At 46.9% G+C, this 13,298-nt stretch overlaps 1 protein-coding gene across 1 annotated transcript in view; it reads left to right on the top strand.

Moving 5' to 3' along the window:
- Nucleotides 1-13,298, top strand: part of VPS13A (vacuolar protein sorting 13 homolog A) — a 1,844,906-nt gene that overhangs the window by 1,794,952 nt on the left and 36,656 nt on the right. Inside the window, exon 71 of the mRNA XM_069230089.1 lies at nucleotides 8,728-8,802. Coding sequence (XP_069086190.1) covers nucleotides 8,728-8,802 — 75 coding nt within the window. The remainder of the gene's footprint in view (nucleotides 1-8,727; nucleotides 8,803-13,298) is intronic.

The following is a 13,298-nucleotide window of genomic DNA, read 5'->3' as shown; positions in this document are numbered from 1 at the left end:
TGGAGATAGAGGACCTAGATGGGGACATTTATACGAACATAAATCAATTAATCAAAGATTTGCAAATTATTGTGCTCAACTTTATGCCCCTCCCCCAGACCTTGATCTCCCCCACCTAGAAGAAAGAGAAACATTAACCCTAGAAGAGAGAGAAACATTAACCCTAGCTGAGCCTGTTTCGATACCTGAGATTAGAGCTGCAATACAAAACATGTCCAGATGGAAGGTACCCGGGGCAGATGGACTCCGGTAGAGTTTTACAGTACGTTCCTGGAACAACTAGCACAACACTTATGTAACCTATATATAGAAGCCAAAGAAAAGAGAGCCCTCCCTCAAACCACCAATGAGGCGATCATGATCCCCCTGCTGAAGCCCAATAAAACGATGAGAGATGTGCACTCATACCGCCCTCTCTCCATGTTAAATCTAGATTATAAAATACTTAGCAAAATACTAGCCTCCAGACTCTTACCCTTTATGACAAAACTGATACATAAAGATCAAGCCAGATTTATTCCACAGCGTAATACCCCACAAAACGTAAGGAGACTAGTATCCATTATCCAATGATCACCAACCCTACAAAGAGCCGCGATCATCTCAGTAGACATAGAGAAGGCTTTCGATAGTCTCCGGTGGGACTACCTTGAAAAAGTAATGCTGAAATTAGGTCTCTGACCTGAGTTTGTGAAATGGACGCAGTTACTTTCCACGAAACCTACAGGACGTGTTCAAACGGGTGGAACAATTTCAGACCCTTATATAATTGGTAAACGCACCAGACAAGGGTGGCCATTGTCACCGTTACTCTTCGCTATCGCAGTGGAACCGCTGGCCAGAATAGCTAGATCGGGTTACATTTTGAAGGGCTCCAAGTGGGAACACAGAGACACCGTATCGCACTTTACGCAGATGATATGTTAATTTTCCTTGGAGACAGAGACATGGAACTACCCGGAGCTATGTCCATGCTGGAAAGCTTTGGTGAAGCTTCAGGCATTAAATAAACTGGAGGAAGTCGTCCATTTTCCCATTAACGGAGGGAGTCCAAATGATGGCCGATACTAGAGGCCTCCCCTGGACACCCACTTCATTTCGCTATTTAGGCGTTAACATTTATCATAAACCCACAGATCTATTAGAAGGAAACATACACACTGTAATTAGGAAACTGAAAACCGATATACAGTTTTGGGGGTCCCTCCCCTTGGAGAGGTTATGGGAAGAGTAGCAATACTAAAAATGATAGTGCTCCCAAGAATCTGTATTTTTTCTCCACCATACGTCTGATCATACCTAAATCAGCATTTAATGACCTGAACTCTATCATGTCTAACTTCATATGGGGAGTAGGTAGACACAGGCTGGCTCTGAACACTCTTAAGAGACCCACTCTGGACGGAGGGCTTGCAGCCCCTGATATGGAAACCTATTATTGGGTGGGCCAACTACAATGGTTGGCAAGATTACTAAATGAAGATTCAACAGTCCTGGAACTACAGGACAGTTTTAAGTCACTTCCCCATACTTTGTTGGGAGTACTGCTAACCCCAGGAGGGAAAAAACTATCACTACCCCCGGAATGGCAAGCAGTTAAATTCACTTGGGAGAGAACTCTTAGGCGTTCGCACTCGAGCGTCCCCTATGCTCCAGACATACCAGTGACGGGCCTTTTAAAACTGATAGGAGGACAGGCTTTAACCAGTCTAAATAAACTAGTCAGATACAACATTACTACACTAGGAGACTTATATCATAATGGGAAACTAAGGACCTTCGCAGATGCGCTTCGAGATTCCACCGGGGACATTCATAATACATACAGCGATAACTAGGATTATCCAGAGAACTTGGAAAATGGGATTACAAGAACCGCCTATACACGAGGGCTGCAGGTATTTGTACCTGAGGGGGAGATAGAGGGCTGGTTTCTATACTCTACAAGGCACCACACAGACACACCCTCACTCCACTAAATAACCTTAGACTGAAATGGCAATCAGAATTGGGGACCACAATAGAAGTGCAACAAGGGGATAGAATCATGTCACATATATACCCCGTAACAAGGAATGCTTGCTTTAAACTAATAAGTATTTATATTTACCATAGAGCTTACCTCACCCCCCGTAGACTTGCAAAGGTGTATACCTCTAGTGGGAGTGGTTGCCCCAGATGCACAGAGGCAGAGGCATGCCTAGATCATATGCTTTGGAACTGCCAACAGGTAGTACCATACTGGGAGGAAGTATTTAAACATTTGGAAACTATCATGGATCGTAAACTTCGGCCTTCCCTACTGTCCGCTTTGCTAGGGGACTTCCCCCGCCCTGCTGTCAAAAAAACTACTAACAAATGTATTTATTTGACATTGCTTCTAGCTAAAAGAGAAATCACAAGCCACTGGAAAGCAGCTGAAGGACCTCAAATTCAAAGGTGGTTGAGTGCACTGTTAAAATGGGCAGAAGTGGAGGGACGTATTTTACATAGAGAAGCTGCCCAGGGAAGGGGATCCAGAGACACTGCAAGCCAATGGGACACAATTGTAGATGGCCTCATATACCCGGATGAACCAGAGTCAGACGACTCACAAACAATATCTGATCTAAGCTCAGACGAAGCCTCTTAATATATGCCGAAAAGGCGATAACGGCCTTAAAAGAAATTGTTTTACTGTACAGTATTCATTCTATAAAACAGAAAGGATGTAATTGGTTGCTGGATGTGGGGGTGGGTTGAGAGGGAAGTTGGGGTATATTTCACATAGTAAAAGTGGAAGTGTTAATGCTTGTTTGAAAATTAATAAAAGATATTTTAAAAAAAAAGTAAGTGCAGTGTGGCCATATTAGGTATGTGGTCTGGGAGTTTGGCAAAAGAAACTCCACAATTCCATAATGGCTCCACTGAATACTGGAAAGTTTGGTATCAAACTTAGCACAATAAACCCCCACTGAGGCCAGTGTGTGAATTATTTAAAACATACACACAGAGGGCATCTTAGAGATGTATTTTACCCAGTCCTCTAGTGTAGGACTAACTGGTCTGTGCCAGCCTGCCACTAGCAGATGAGTTTCTGACCCCATGGGTTGAGGGCCTGTGTGCCAGAAACAAAGCCTGCTCTGGGTGGTGGTGCTTCACACCTCCCCCCTGCAGGAACTGTAACACCTGGTGGTGAGCCTCAAAGGCTCACCACCAGGTGTTACAGTGCCCCAGGGCACTCCAGCTAGTGGAGACGTCTGACCCCGGACAAGCCCCCACTTTTGGCGGCCAGTTCGGTGGGAAACTTAATGAAAACAAGGAGGAGTGACCACTCCCAAGGTGTCCAGAGCTGAAGTGACCTCCTCCCTGCAGAGTCTTCCATCTTGGTTTGGAAGTCAGGGACCAATAGGGATAGGAATATGCCCCCTCCCCAAAGAAGTGGACAAAAGAAGAATGTAGCCACCCTCAGGGACAGTAGCCATTGTTTACTGTCCTCTGACCCCTGTAACGTCCCTAAATCTTGTATTTAAGGGTTTCCCTGAAAACAACTAACCAGATTCCTGGCAACCTACAAGAAGAAGAACTGCTAAGCTGAAATCCCCAGCAGAGAACAAGGAAGATGACAACTGCTTTGGGCCCAGCCCTACCGGCCTATCTCCTTGCTTCAAAGAACCTGCAAAAAAGACCAGTGACGTGTCCAGCGGGCCCAGCGACCTCTGCCAACTCCAAAAGGACTGCCCTGCACCCAAAAGGACCAAAGACTCCAGAGGACAGCGGCTCTGTCTGACGAAACGTACAACTAAGGATTCCCACCTCATTCCGGATGCGTGAGGCCTGACCCCTGTGCACCCGACCTCCGCAGCCCATGACCAGGTGGTCCACCCAGCAAGAGAGGGTCCCAAGGCAATTGGGAGCAAGAGCCCACCCTGGGTTGACCTCTCCACCCCTCCACGACGACGCCTGCAGAGGGAATCCTGAGGGCCCCCCTGACCCCTAGCTCTGGACAAAGATATCCGACGACTTAGATATCCGACCCCAGGCCTTGGAGAAACCAACCCCCAGTACCTCATCGTTCAGCAGGCGGCCCTCCTCCCTGTCCGACCAGTGGTATGCCTGAGACGCACCCCCTCCACGGGACCGTGCCTGCAGCCTCTGAGTGACCCCAGGAGTCTCCTCATAGACTAGCATTGGAAACCCGATGTCCTGCCTGCACCCGGCCACCCCTGTGCCACTGAGGGTGTGTGTTTGGTGCCTACTTGTGGCCCCTCCAGTGCTCCTTTAATCCCCACTGGTCTGCCCGCCGAGTCGCGGGTACTTACCTGCTGGCTGACCGGATTCTGAGTACCCCTTGTCTCCATAGGAACCCACGTTAATTTTGCTCTGCTTTGACCTCTGCACCCAACCGGCCCAGTGTTGCTGGTGGTGGGTTTTTGGGGTTAACTTGAACCCCAACCGGTGGACCTCCTAAAACCTGGAGACCGATACTGTAAGTGTTGTTCTTACCTGCAAATAGATCTAACTTTTCTTCCCCCCAGGAACTGTTTAACTATAGCTTTTTGCCTATAATTCAAAAACCGTATTACTTACCTATTTCAAACAAAGTACTCTTGATACCTGTGTGAAATACTGAACTTTTAAGGTACTTACCTGCAACTTGAATCTTGTGGTTCTAAAAATAAACTAATAGAAAAACCATTAGTCTGGAGTTAAGTCATTGAGTGTGTGCCCCTTCTATTTTCTGTGTGTGTACAACAAATACTTTGCACTACCCTCTGATAAGCCTAACTGCTCGGCCACACTACCACAAAAAGAGCACTAGTATTATCTACTTTAGCCTCTGTTAAGCCTCTGGGGAACCCTTGGATTCTGTGCACACTATATCTCACTTTGATATAATATATACAGAGCCATCTTCCTATACCCCCTACACATTGTACCTAGCTTTGCACACTACAAAGAGGGCCAGCCATCTACAACCCCCTATTTAGAAATAGGTGTCTCCTGGATGGTGTGGGGGGTGCCTCTGAGCCTCACCAGACTGCTTTGAAGGGCACCCTTGGTGCCCTCCTTGCATAAACTGGTTTGCACCAGTGCAGGAACCCCCAGTTCCTGCTCTGGCACAAAACCACACAAAGGACGTGGGAGAGACCCTCCCAATCCAGCAGCTCCTCTAGGGAGGTGCACAGAGCTCTGCCAGGTGGCTGCTTGATTCTGCCATCTTGGAAATAAGATGAGCAGAGGCCCCTCGAGCATCTAGACGTGTTTGTCCAGCTAGGTGACTTCCCTGACCCCCTCTGATAGGTGGGCAGTGCTTAATTTGTGCTTGTTGTGTCCGGTGCAGATCACCGGCACTTATTTCTGAGGGCCGGCGCTAATTTTCGAGCAAAAGACACTTGGGAAAGAAGGAGGAAGAGAAAAACGAAAAAGCGTCAGAAAGGGGAAAGGCAGGAAGCTGCAAGAGTGAGCTGAAGTGGCAGGGAGTGGTTATAAATGGACTAAAGGGGCCTGAGGTGGCTTCAGGATTACGCTGCCTCAGTATTATGTGCTCGCAATGTTTAACAGGAGAGCTTTGAGCACCAGCACCTTTTTAATTACAAATTAAGCACTGTAGGTAGGTGACTGCAGTAAGTGTCCAACACCCTTCTTGGGTTACTTAAGGGCTCCCCTGAGGGTGGGATCCTAGATTTGTCTGCAAGACTTGAAGAACCGGCTGTAAGTCTCCTCTGCAAGACACTTCTGCAACCTGGACACAGGAACTGCTGCTGTTCTTCAGTGGAAGCAAGACTGTAACCAGTAGGAGGGCTTCTGCTGCAACTTTGTTTCCAAGTTCTCTAAAGACTTCCGTGGCCGTGCATCCTCCAGAGTGACTGGGACTCTGCCTGCACATAAGAAAGCGAGAAGGAATCTCCCTTGGATTAAAGGGATCATCTGCAGGCACCTCAACGACTACGACCAGCTTGCGGATCTTGCTGTCCCATGGACTGTCCAAGTCTCTGCGACACAGGTGGTGGTTCTGTGGCTTTCCAGAGGTCTGCCCTATGTTCTTTGCAACTGGGAATTTTGTGGTCCCTCACTGGAGCTGCTTGCTGGAACTCCTGTGCACTGCGTCTGCTTGTCATTGCCAAGGCTTGTTGGCTCTTGAGCCCGAAGATCCCCTAGCTCCAAGAAGCCCCAGCCTCCAGCACTCTCCAGCTCCAAGAATGACATGTCTTTCCTGCAATGTGGGCATCCCTCTTTGCTGTGCTGCTGAAGCCTCCCTGCGATCCACGATGCCTGCTGCCAGCGGGTCCTGCTGGCGGGCTCTAATGATTCCTGATGGCCTTCCTGCTTGCTGAGAGGTGGCCTTGACCTACCTGCCAAGGTTGGGTCACCTGGACCTTGCTGGTCCCCACAAATCCTGCAAACTCTGTGCAGCGCTTCTCTGCATTTGCTAAGGCTTGTTGGTGGTCCCGCTGACCACTGAACCCTCTGCAAACCAACGACCAGCATTGGACAGTTAATGGCTGACTCCTGGGATCCTCCTGCATTGGCTGGACTCCGCAACTTCATTTCTTCGCCCACCATCCTTTAGGAAGCATCCCCGAGAAGGGTGGGGGTACTGCCCTCCTGCACGTCTTGGACACCGCTGGGTGGTCTGGACTCTGTCCCCTCTCTCTGTAGGTCCTCTACCTCTGGAATCCGCGCCTGGGTTCCACTGACATGGTCCATGGGTCACGAAAGCAGCTGGACAACGGAGATCCCCATTGACTTCAGCAAGAGGTTCTGACACAAATTCACCCCTATGCACCTGGACTTCCTGGTGTAGATACTCCACTGTTCTGGGTATCCACGGGTAGGGGCCCTATCCAACTTACCTTGTCCCAACAAGTTTCCACGAGGTCCTCTGGGAAGGGTCCTACAACGCCAACACTCCAACTGCAACTTCCCCGTGTTAGCCTATGGACACCGACGCAGGATTTCTACTCTGCACATGGGCGCCTGGGGAATCCTACCTGCTTCCCTTTTGGGTTTTAGTACTTCCCCAGTTTTAAGGGACCTTGGGTAGTATTGTGGGTTGGGATCGGTTTCGCATTCCATTTTTTTAGTATATTTTTCACCCCATTCCCTCCCCCCATAAGGGCCCATGTTATTTTATGCCTTTACTTATCTTTTGCTAAGTATATTTTTGTGTGACTATATCCTGGGTTATGAGATATACCAGATTTAGTTCTATAGTGTGTGTTATAATAAGTATTACTTCACTCACTGACCTGTGTGACTGACGAATGGTATTTGTAACTGCTTTACACCCTCCTGAATAAGCCGTAGCTGCTCTCCACAGCTACCCCTATGAGAGCTCTGGTTATCTAGACCACCTACACTATCACTGTGGGTTGCCTGGAACCAGTACAGGGTGCCTCACCTGTAGGTGTACACCATAAACTAAGCCAGCCTCCTACAAATAGTACTTACCTTTGAGAGCTATTGTATTTCGAAGTGTTTTGTAGCTGGAAAGTGCATATGCTCTCCAGGGTGGACAGACTAATTTTTAAAAAGTGCTTTGAAGCAGCCAGGACTAATGCACTAGCGCTGAATACATCACAGTTCCTTTTTTATTATTTTTAGCCATGTTGCACAGCTGCCATACAGCATGGCTATAAAGTATTGCCTAAGTCAACAGTGCCCATGCTGTACAGCATGAACAAAAGGCAATGCTGGTAGTCTCAGAGGGGAGACCTCTTAGCTTTGTCAATGCTTGTTAACTCTCAGCCGAACAGCCCTGTGATTCTTGGCAAATCGGTTCTTTTCCCCATGCGTGAAAAAGCAAACAAAAATGACGTGGCAAAACATTTATCACATAAAGAAAGCAAGTGTGCCCCGGTTTTAGTGAAAATACATTGGGAAGCAGATAACATGTTATCACATTAAGACAGATAACGTCTGTTGTTATAGCAAATATCCATTTCAAATGAGAAAATGGCTTTGTTGAAGTGCCTGTAGCATAGTAAAACATAGATACAAATGGTAAGAGGTTTAACAAGGATGACAGGGAAGAGGAAAAAATAGAAGTAGTACCTGAATAAAAGCTCGATCAGCCGAAAGCAATCAGTACTTGGTCCATGCTCTAGCCCAGAGAAGAAAAATCAACGCCAATTAAAAGGCAGTAAATAAGAGTGACAATGAAGAGAACGAATGTTAAGCAATATGTGGGCTGGAGGCCCCTTTGTTATACAATAACAGTAGCAGGATATGTGCAAAAGTACACTCTCCTCCCTCTGGAAGGCAGAAACTACCACAGAATTAAAGCCGGGACCTCAACAAAATTAGAACTGGCCCATAAGCAGCCAAAATTACGGAGATGGTTAAGGAAAGCTTCAAATCCCCAAAGCAAGACGGGCAGACCCCGATCACACCAAACTCAATGATGTCTTCCCAAAGGGCAAGCACAAAGAACAGGATTGTGTATAGAGCTATGTGTGTTTGTCTTTTGAGGTGCCTCCCAGAGAAGGCGGGTGCACTTTGGGAAGGAAACAAAATGGAGCTGGGTTAGTTTTTTTTGAGGAAACATAAACGGGTGTGTCTTTATGATTTGAAACATCTCGTACTGTAAGGAATGGGTAACTAGATAGTAATTCATCTCTGGTCCCATGCTTGACTGAAGACCGCTTTGAAGCCAAGAACCATACACTGCACAGGTTTAGTATAAATGTCACTTTTAGCCAAATGTGTTACTGTTTCTGAAATGGTAAATTCTTTGTTCTGTAGGAAAGAGTGAAGTCCGTATTTCATGCCAAAGAATTTGGAAAAATAATCAATTTTAGAACTCCAGAGGAAGCCAAGGTAAGAATATCAGTGTATGGTGTTTGAATTGAAGTTGTAATGTTTAGCACGTTTTTGGAGAATGTTTGTCTTTTTTTGTTCAAATGCATGATTCGTCTACATAAATCTTAATTAAAGGTTTCTGTCGTAATGCATTGAATGGAATTCTGCTCACATCTAGCACATTACCTTCTGTAGAACGTGTTACCTCTAGTGCACAATGTCTGGACGGAAACGACTAAGAACACCCCCCTCTACTTTGTAGTGACATAAGAGGCTGATAATGTAATAATTCATAAAGTATTACTTATATACATTTCGTCACGTGAAGTGCTTTACAAAATATATTTACATAAAAATGCAATCAGACTTTGACCTTGGAAGGAAGAAAGTGTGATTTCACCGCCAAAAAGCTAACCTGCGATGTTCTGATCACCCACCAATATCAGCAACAAACGTTTAACCCAGATAGCTACCTTATCCCGGAATCACTTATTTTGCTATGAAGACTTTTCATGTAGCAAAGTACTCTGATAATTTGTTTATGCTCATTTTTTTGGATCTGGTTAGAGACCTATGCTAGTAAAAAAAATCATACAAGTTGTTCTCACAGATGTGAATCTAATGCGGTTAGGGCCAGAATTAAAGAAAAGTGGCACAGCGGGGTGATGCTTTAAAATTGGCAGCACCGCACTGCGTCACTTTAGAAACGCAGGGATGCGCTGTATTTAAAGGAATACGGCGCACCCCTGCGTTTCAGCCTGCGCTGGCGCTAAATTTAGCTGCCCGCGCAAATTATGTCTGTGTTGAGGGGTATGATTGTTTATGTGCAGGGAAAGGTGCCCCTTCCTGCACATAGACAATCACTAGTGGCCCTACTGTGTGTGCTGCACAATGCAGCACACACAAGTGTCAAAGCGTCATTTTCAAATGATTGTTTATGTGCAGAAAGGGACACCTTCTTGCACATAAACAATCATTTCTGACATTTTGCTTTTTCTATGCGTGCGGCAGAATGCAGCATGCATAGAAAAAGCAAACAAGCATTTGCTATGCAAAGGGTCTCGTATTACGTTGAGTTGTAGCTCTTAGCGTTGTAAACTTCTAACTGGACTTTTCTTGCCACATTAAATGGAAAAAAAACGAGTTAGAGCTATTAGCATTGTAAACTCCTAACCGGACTTTTCTTGCCACATTCAATGAAAAAAAAAATCAGCGCGATCGCGCTGCGAAATAAAGAGAAAAAGTAGTCCAGAAACCGTACAGAAAACATGGAGCCTCGTATGTTTCCAGTAGTTTACGGGTGCCCCCAAGGAGGGCTAAACACCAGAAAAGGCATGACGTATGCATGCCTTTTACGAATAAAAACAAGTGGATTTTAAAAGGCAAACCCACGGACCAATAAAAGTGACATGGGCATGATTAAAATCCCCCTAAAGAGCGATTAGAAGAGGTATGTAGCGCTTTGCGCTCGCCCCTAAAAACTAAGAGGAATAAAAGTATTCCTCCTCGTTGCGCCCTGCTAACGCCACCCCTTGGGTGGCATTATATTTTGGCGCTGCCTCAAATTTATGAGATTACATAAATCTGAGGCAGCGTCAAAATGCAATGGGTGTTGCTGTGGCACTCCCACAGCAACACCCATTGCACGCCCCTTCCACACACAGTGCTGTGTGGGAAAGGGCCGTATTTACAAGGTGGTGTTAAGCCACAAAAAGTGGGCTTAACGCCACATTGTAAGTACAGCGCTGTGCTTAGCGCCACAGGAGCGTCACAAAAAGTGATGCTCCAGTGGCGCTAGGGGCCTATAAATACAGCCCCTAGATCTCTGCTGGTCTGATATTCAGTGCTATTTGTTCATGTGAGTTGATCTTAAGTGTACAAATAACTTTGTTTTATAATTATACATTCCCGTTTTCTGCTCATAAAAAGTGAAACACATGCATAGTGTAAATTTAGCTTGACAAAATCTACTCACAGAAACGGAGAATGAGTGTTCTAGGGCAGGAATGCTTTGGAAAGTTGGTGAACAACCACAAACATGCGAGTTTGAGGGTATTTCCAAACGTTTACAAATCATGTTTCTACCATGAATAACTTTAAAGATTGTTTTTATTTCTGTCAAGGACAGTAGTAAATCCATACTCAGAAGAGTAATAGAGAATGGGATACCCCTGATTGGGATATGGAGAGGGGTTTCTCCATGGGAGAAAATATTTTCATATAGCCAAACAAGAAAAAAGTTTAAAAGTGCTAATGGGAATTTCAAAACGTCATTGAGTCACCCAGTTCTGTAGTGATCAACTCCAACAGTGGCCCACTGCAACAGTACTCACCCCGCCTTAAACTAGTGGAACCCCTGTGTAGGAAGTTAGCTCCGTATATACTATTTCAAAGTAAGAAATAGTGTGCACAGAGTCCAAGAGTTCCCCTTAGAGGTAAGATAGTGGCAAAATTAGATAATTCTAATGTTCTGTTTTGTGGTAGTGTGGTTGAGTAGTAGGCTTATCAGAGGGTAGTGTTAAGCATTTGTTGTACACACACAGGCAATACATGAGGAACACACACTCAAAGATTTAACTCCAGGCCAATAGGTTTTTATATTGAAAAATATATTTTCTTAGTTTATTTTAAGAACCACAGGTTCAAGATTTGAAGTAAACACATAAAATGCAAGGTACTTCACACAGGTAAGTTAGGAACTTGAATAAAAGCACTATCATATACAGTTGTGTTAAAATGGCAAAAAGCTATTTTAAAAGTGGACACTGCAAAAATCAACAGTTCGTGGGGGAGGTAAGTAAAGGTTATATTGTGAGGTAGGTAAAACACTTACAAGTCTCAGTTCATGGGCATAGGTAGCCCACCGGTGGGGGTTCAAGGCAACCCTAAAGTTACCACACCAGCAGCTCAGGGCCAGTCACGTGCAGAGGTCAAAGAGGTGCTCAACACACACCGGCGCCTATGGAGAAGAGGGGTGCTCTGGTTCCAGTCTGCCAGCAGGTAAGTACCTGCGTCCTCGGGGGCAGACCAGGGGGGTTTTGTAGAGCACTGGGGGGGACACAAGTATGCACACAAAACACACCCTCGGCGGCACAGGGGCGGCCGGGTGCAGTGTGCAAAGCAGGCGTTGGGTTTCAGATAGGAAACAATGGAGGGACCCAGGGGTCACTCTAGTGGTGCAGGCAGGCATGGGGGCTTCTCGGACAGCCACCACCTGGGCTAGGCAGAGGGTTGCCTGGGGGTCACTCCTGCGCTGAGGTTCGGTTCCTTCAGGTCCTGGGGGTGCAGTGCTGGTTCCAGGCGTCGGGTCCCTTGTTACAGGCAGTCACAGTCAGGGGGAGCCTCTGGATTCTGTCTGCAGGCGTCGCTGTGGGGATTCAGGGGGGTCGTCTTGGGCTACTCACGGGGTCGCAGTCCTCCTTGTGGTGTTTGTTTTCTGTATCTCGTGCTGGGGACGTCGGGTGCAGAGTGTGAAGTCTCACGCTTCCGGCGGGAAGAGTGAGTACTTTGAAAGTTGCTTCTTTGTTGCAAAGAAGTTGCTGTTGTTGAGCAGAACCGCTGCTCACTGGAGTTTCTACGTCCTTTAGTCCAGGGCAGTCCTCTGAGGCTTCAGAGGTCGCAGGTCCCTGTCAGATGCGTCGCTGGTTGCAGGTTTTTGAGTCAGGAGACAGGCCGGTAGGGCTGGGACCAAAGCAGTTGTTGTCTTCCGTCTTCTCTGCAGGGCTTGTAGGTCAGCAGTCCTTCTTGTTTCTTCAGGTTGCAGGAATCTGATTTCCTGGGTTCTGGGGTGCCCCTAAAAACTAAATTTAGGGGTGTGTTTGAGTCTGGGAGGGCAGTAGCCAATGGCTACTGTCCTGGAGGGTGGCTACACCCTCTTTGTGCCTCCTCCCTGTGGGGAGGGGGGCACATCCCTAATCCTATTGGGGGGAATCCTCCAAATTTAAGATGGAGGATTTCTAAAGGCAGGAACGGTCACCTCAGCTAAGGACACCTAGGGGCTGTCCTGACTGGTGGGTGACTCCTCCTTGTTTTTCTCATTATCTTTTCCAGGCTTGCCACCAAAAGTGGGGGCAGTGGCCAGCGGGGCAGGCATCTCCACTAGCTGGGATGCCCTGGGGTGCTGTAACAGAAGGGGTGAGCCTTTGAGGCTCACCGCCAGGTGTTACAGTTCCTGCAGGGGAGGAGTGAAGCACCTCCACCCAGTACAGGCTTTGTTCCTGGCCACAGAGCGACAAAGGCACTCTCCCCATGTGGCCAGCAACTCGTCTGGCTGTGGCAGGCTGGCAGGAACTGGTCAGCCTACACTAGAAGTCGGATTGGTATTCAGGGGGCATCTCTAAGATGCCCTCTGGGTGCATGTTACAATAAATTGTACACTGGCATCAGTGTGCATTTATTGTGCTGAGAATTTTGATACCAAACTTCCCAGATTTCAGTGTAGCCATTATGGAACTGTGGAGTTCGTGTTTGACAAACTCCCAGACCATATACTCTTATGGCTACCCTGCGCTTAC

This window comes from Pleurodeles waltl, chromosome 1_1 (genome assembly GCF_031143425.1).
Source record: "Pleurodeles waltl isolate 20211129_DDA chromosome 1_1, aPleWal1.hap1.20221129, whole genome shotgun sequence".
NCBI lineage: Eukaryota > Metazoa > Chordata > Amphibia > Caudata > Salamandridae > Pleurodeles > Pleurodeles waltl.
This window is presented reverse-complemented; position numbering and strand designations above follow the sequence as displayed.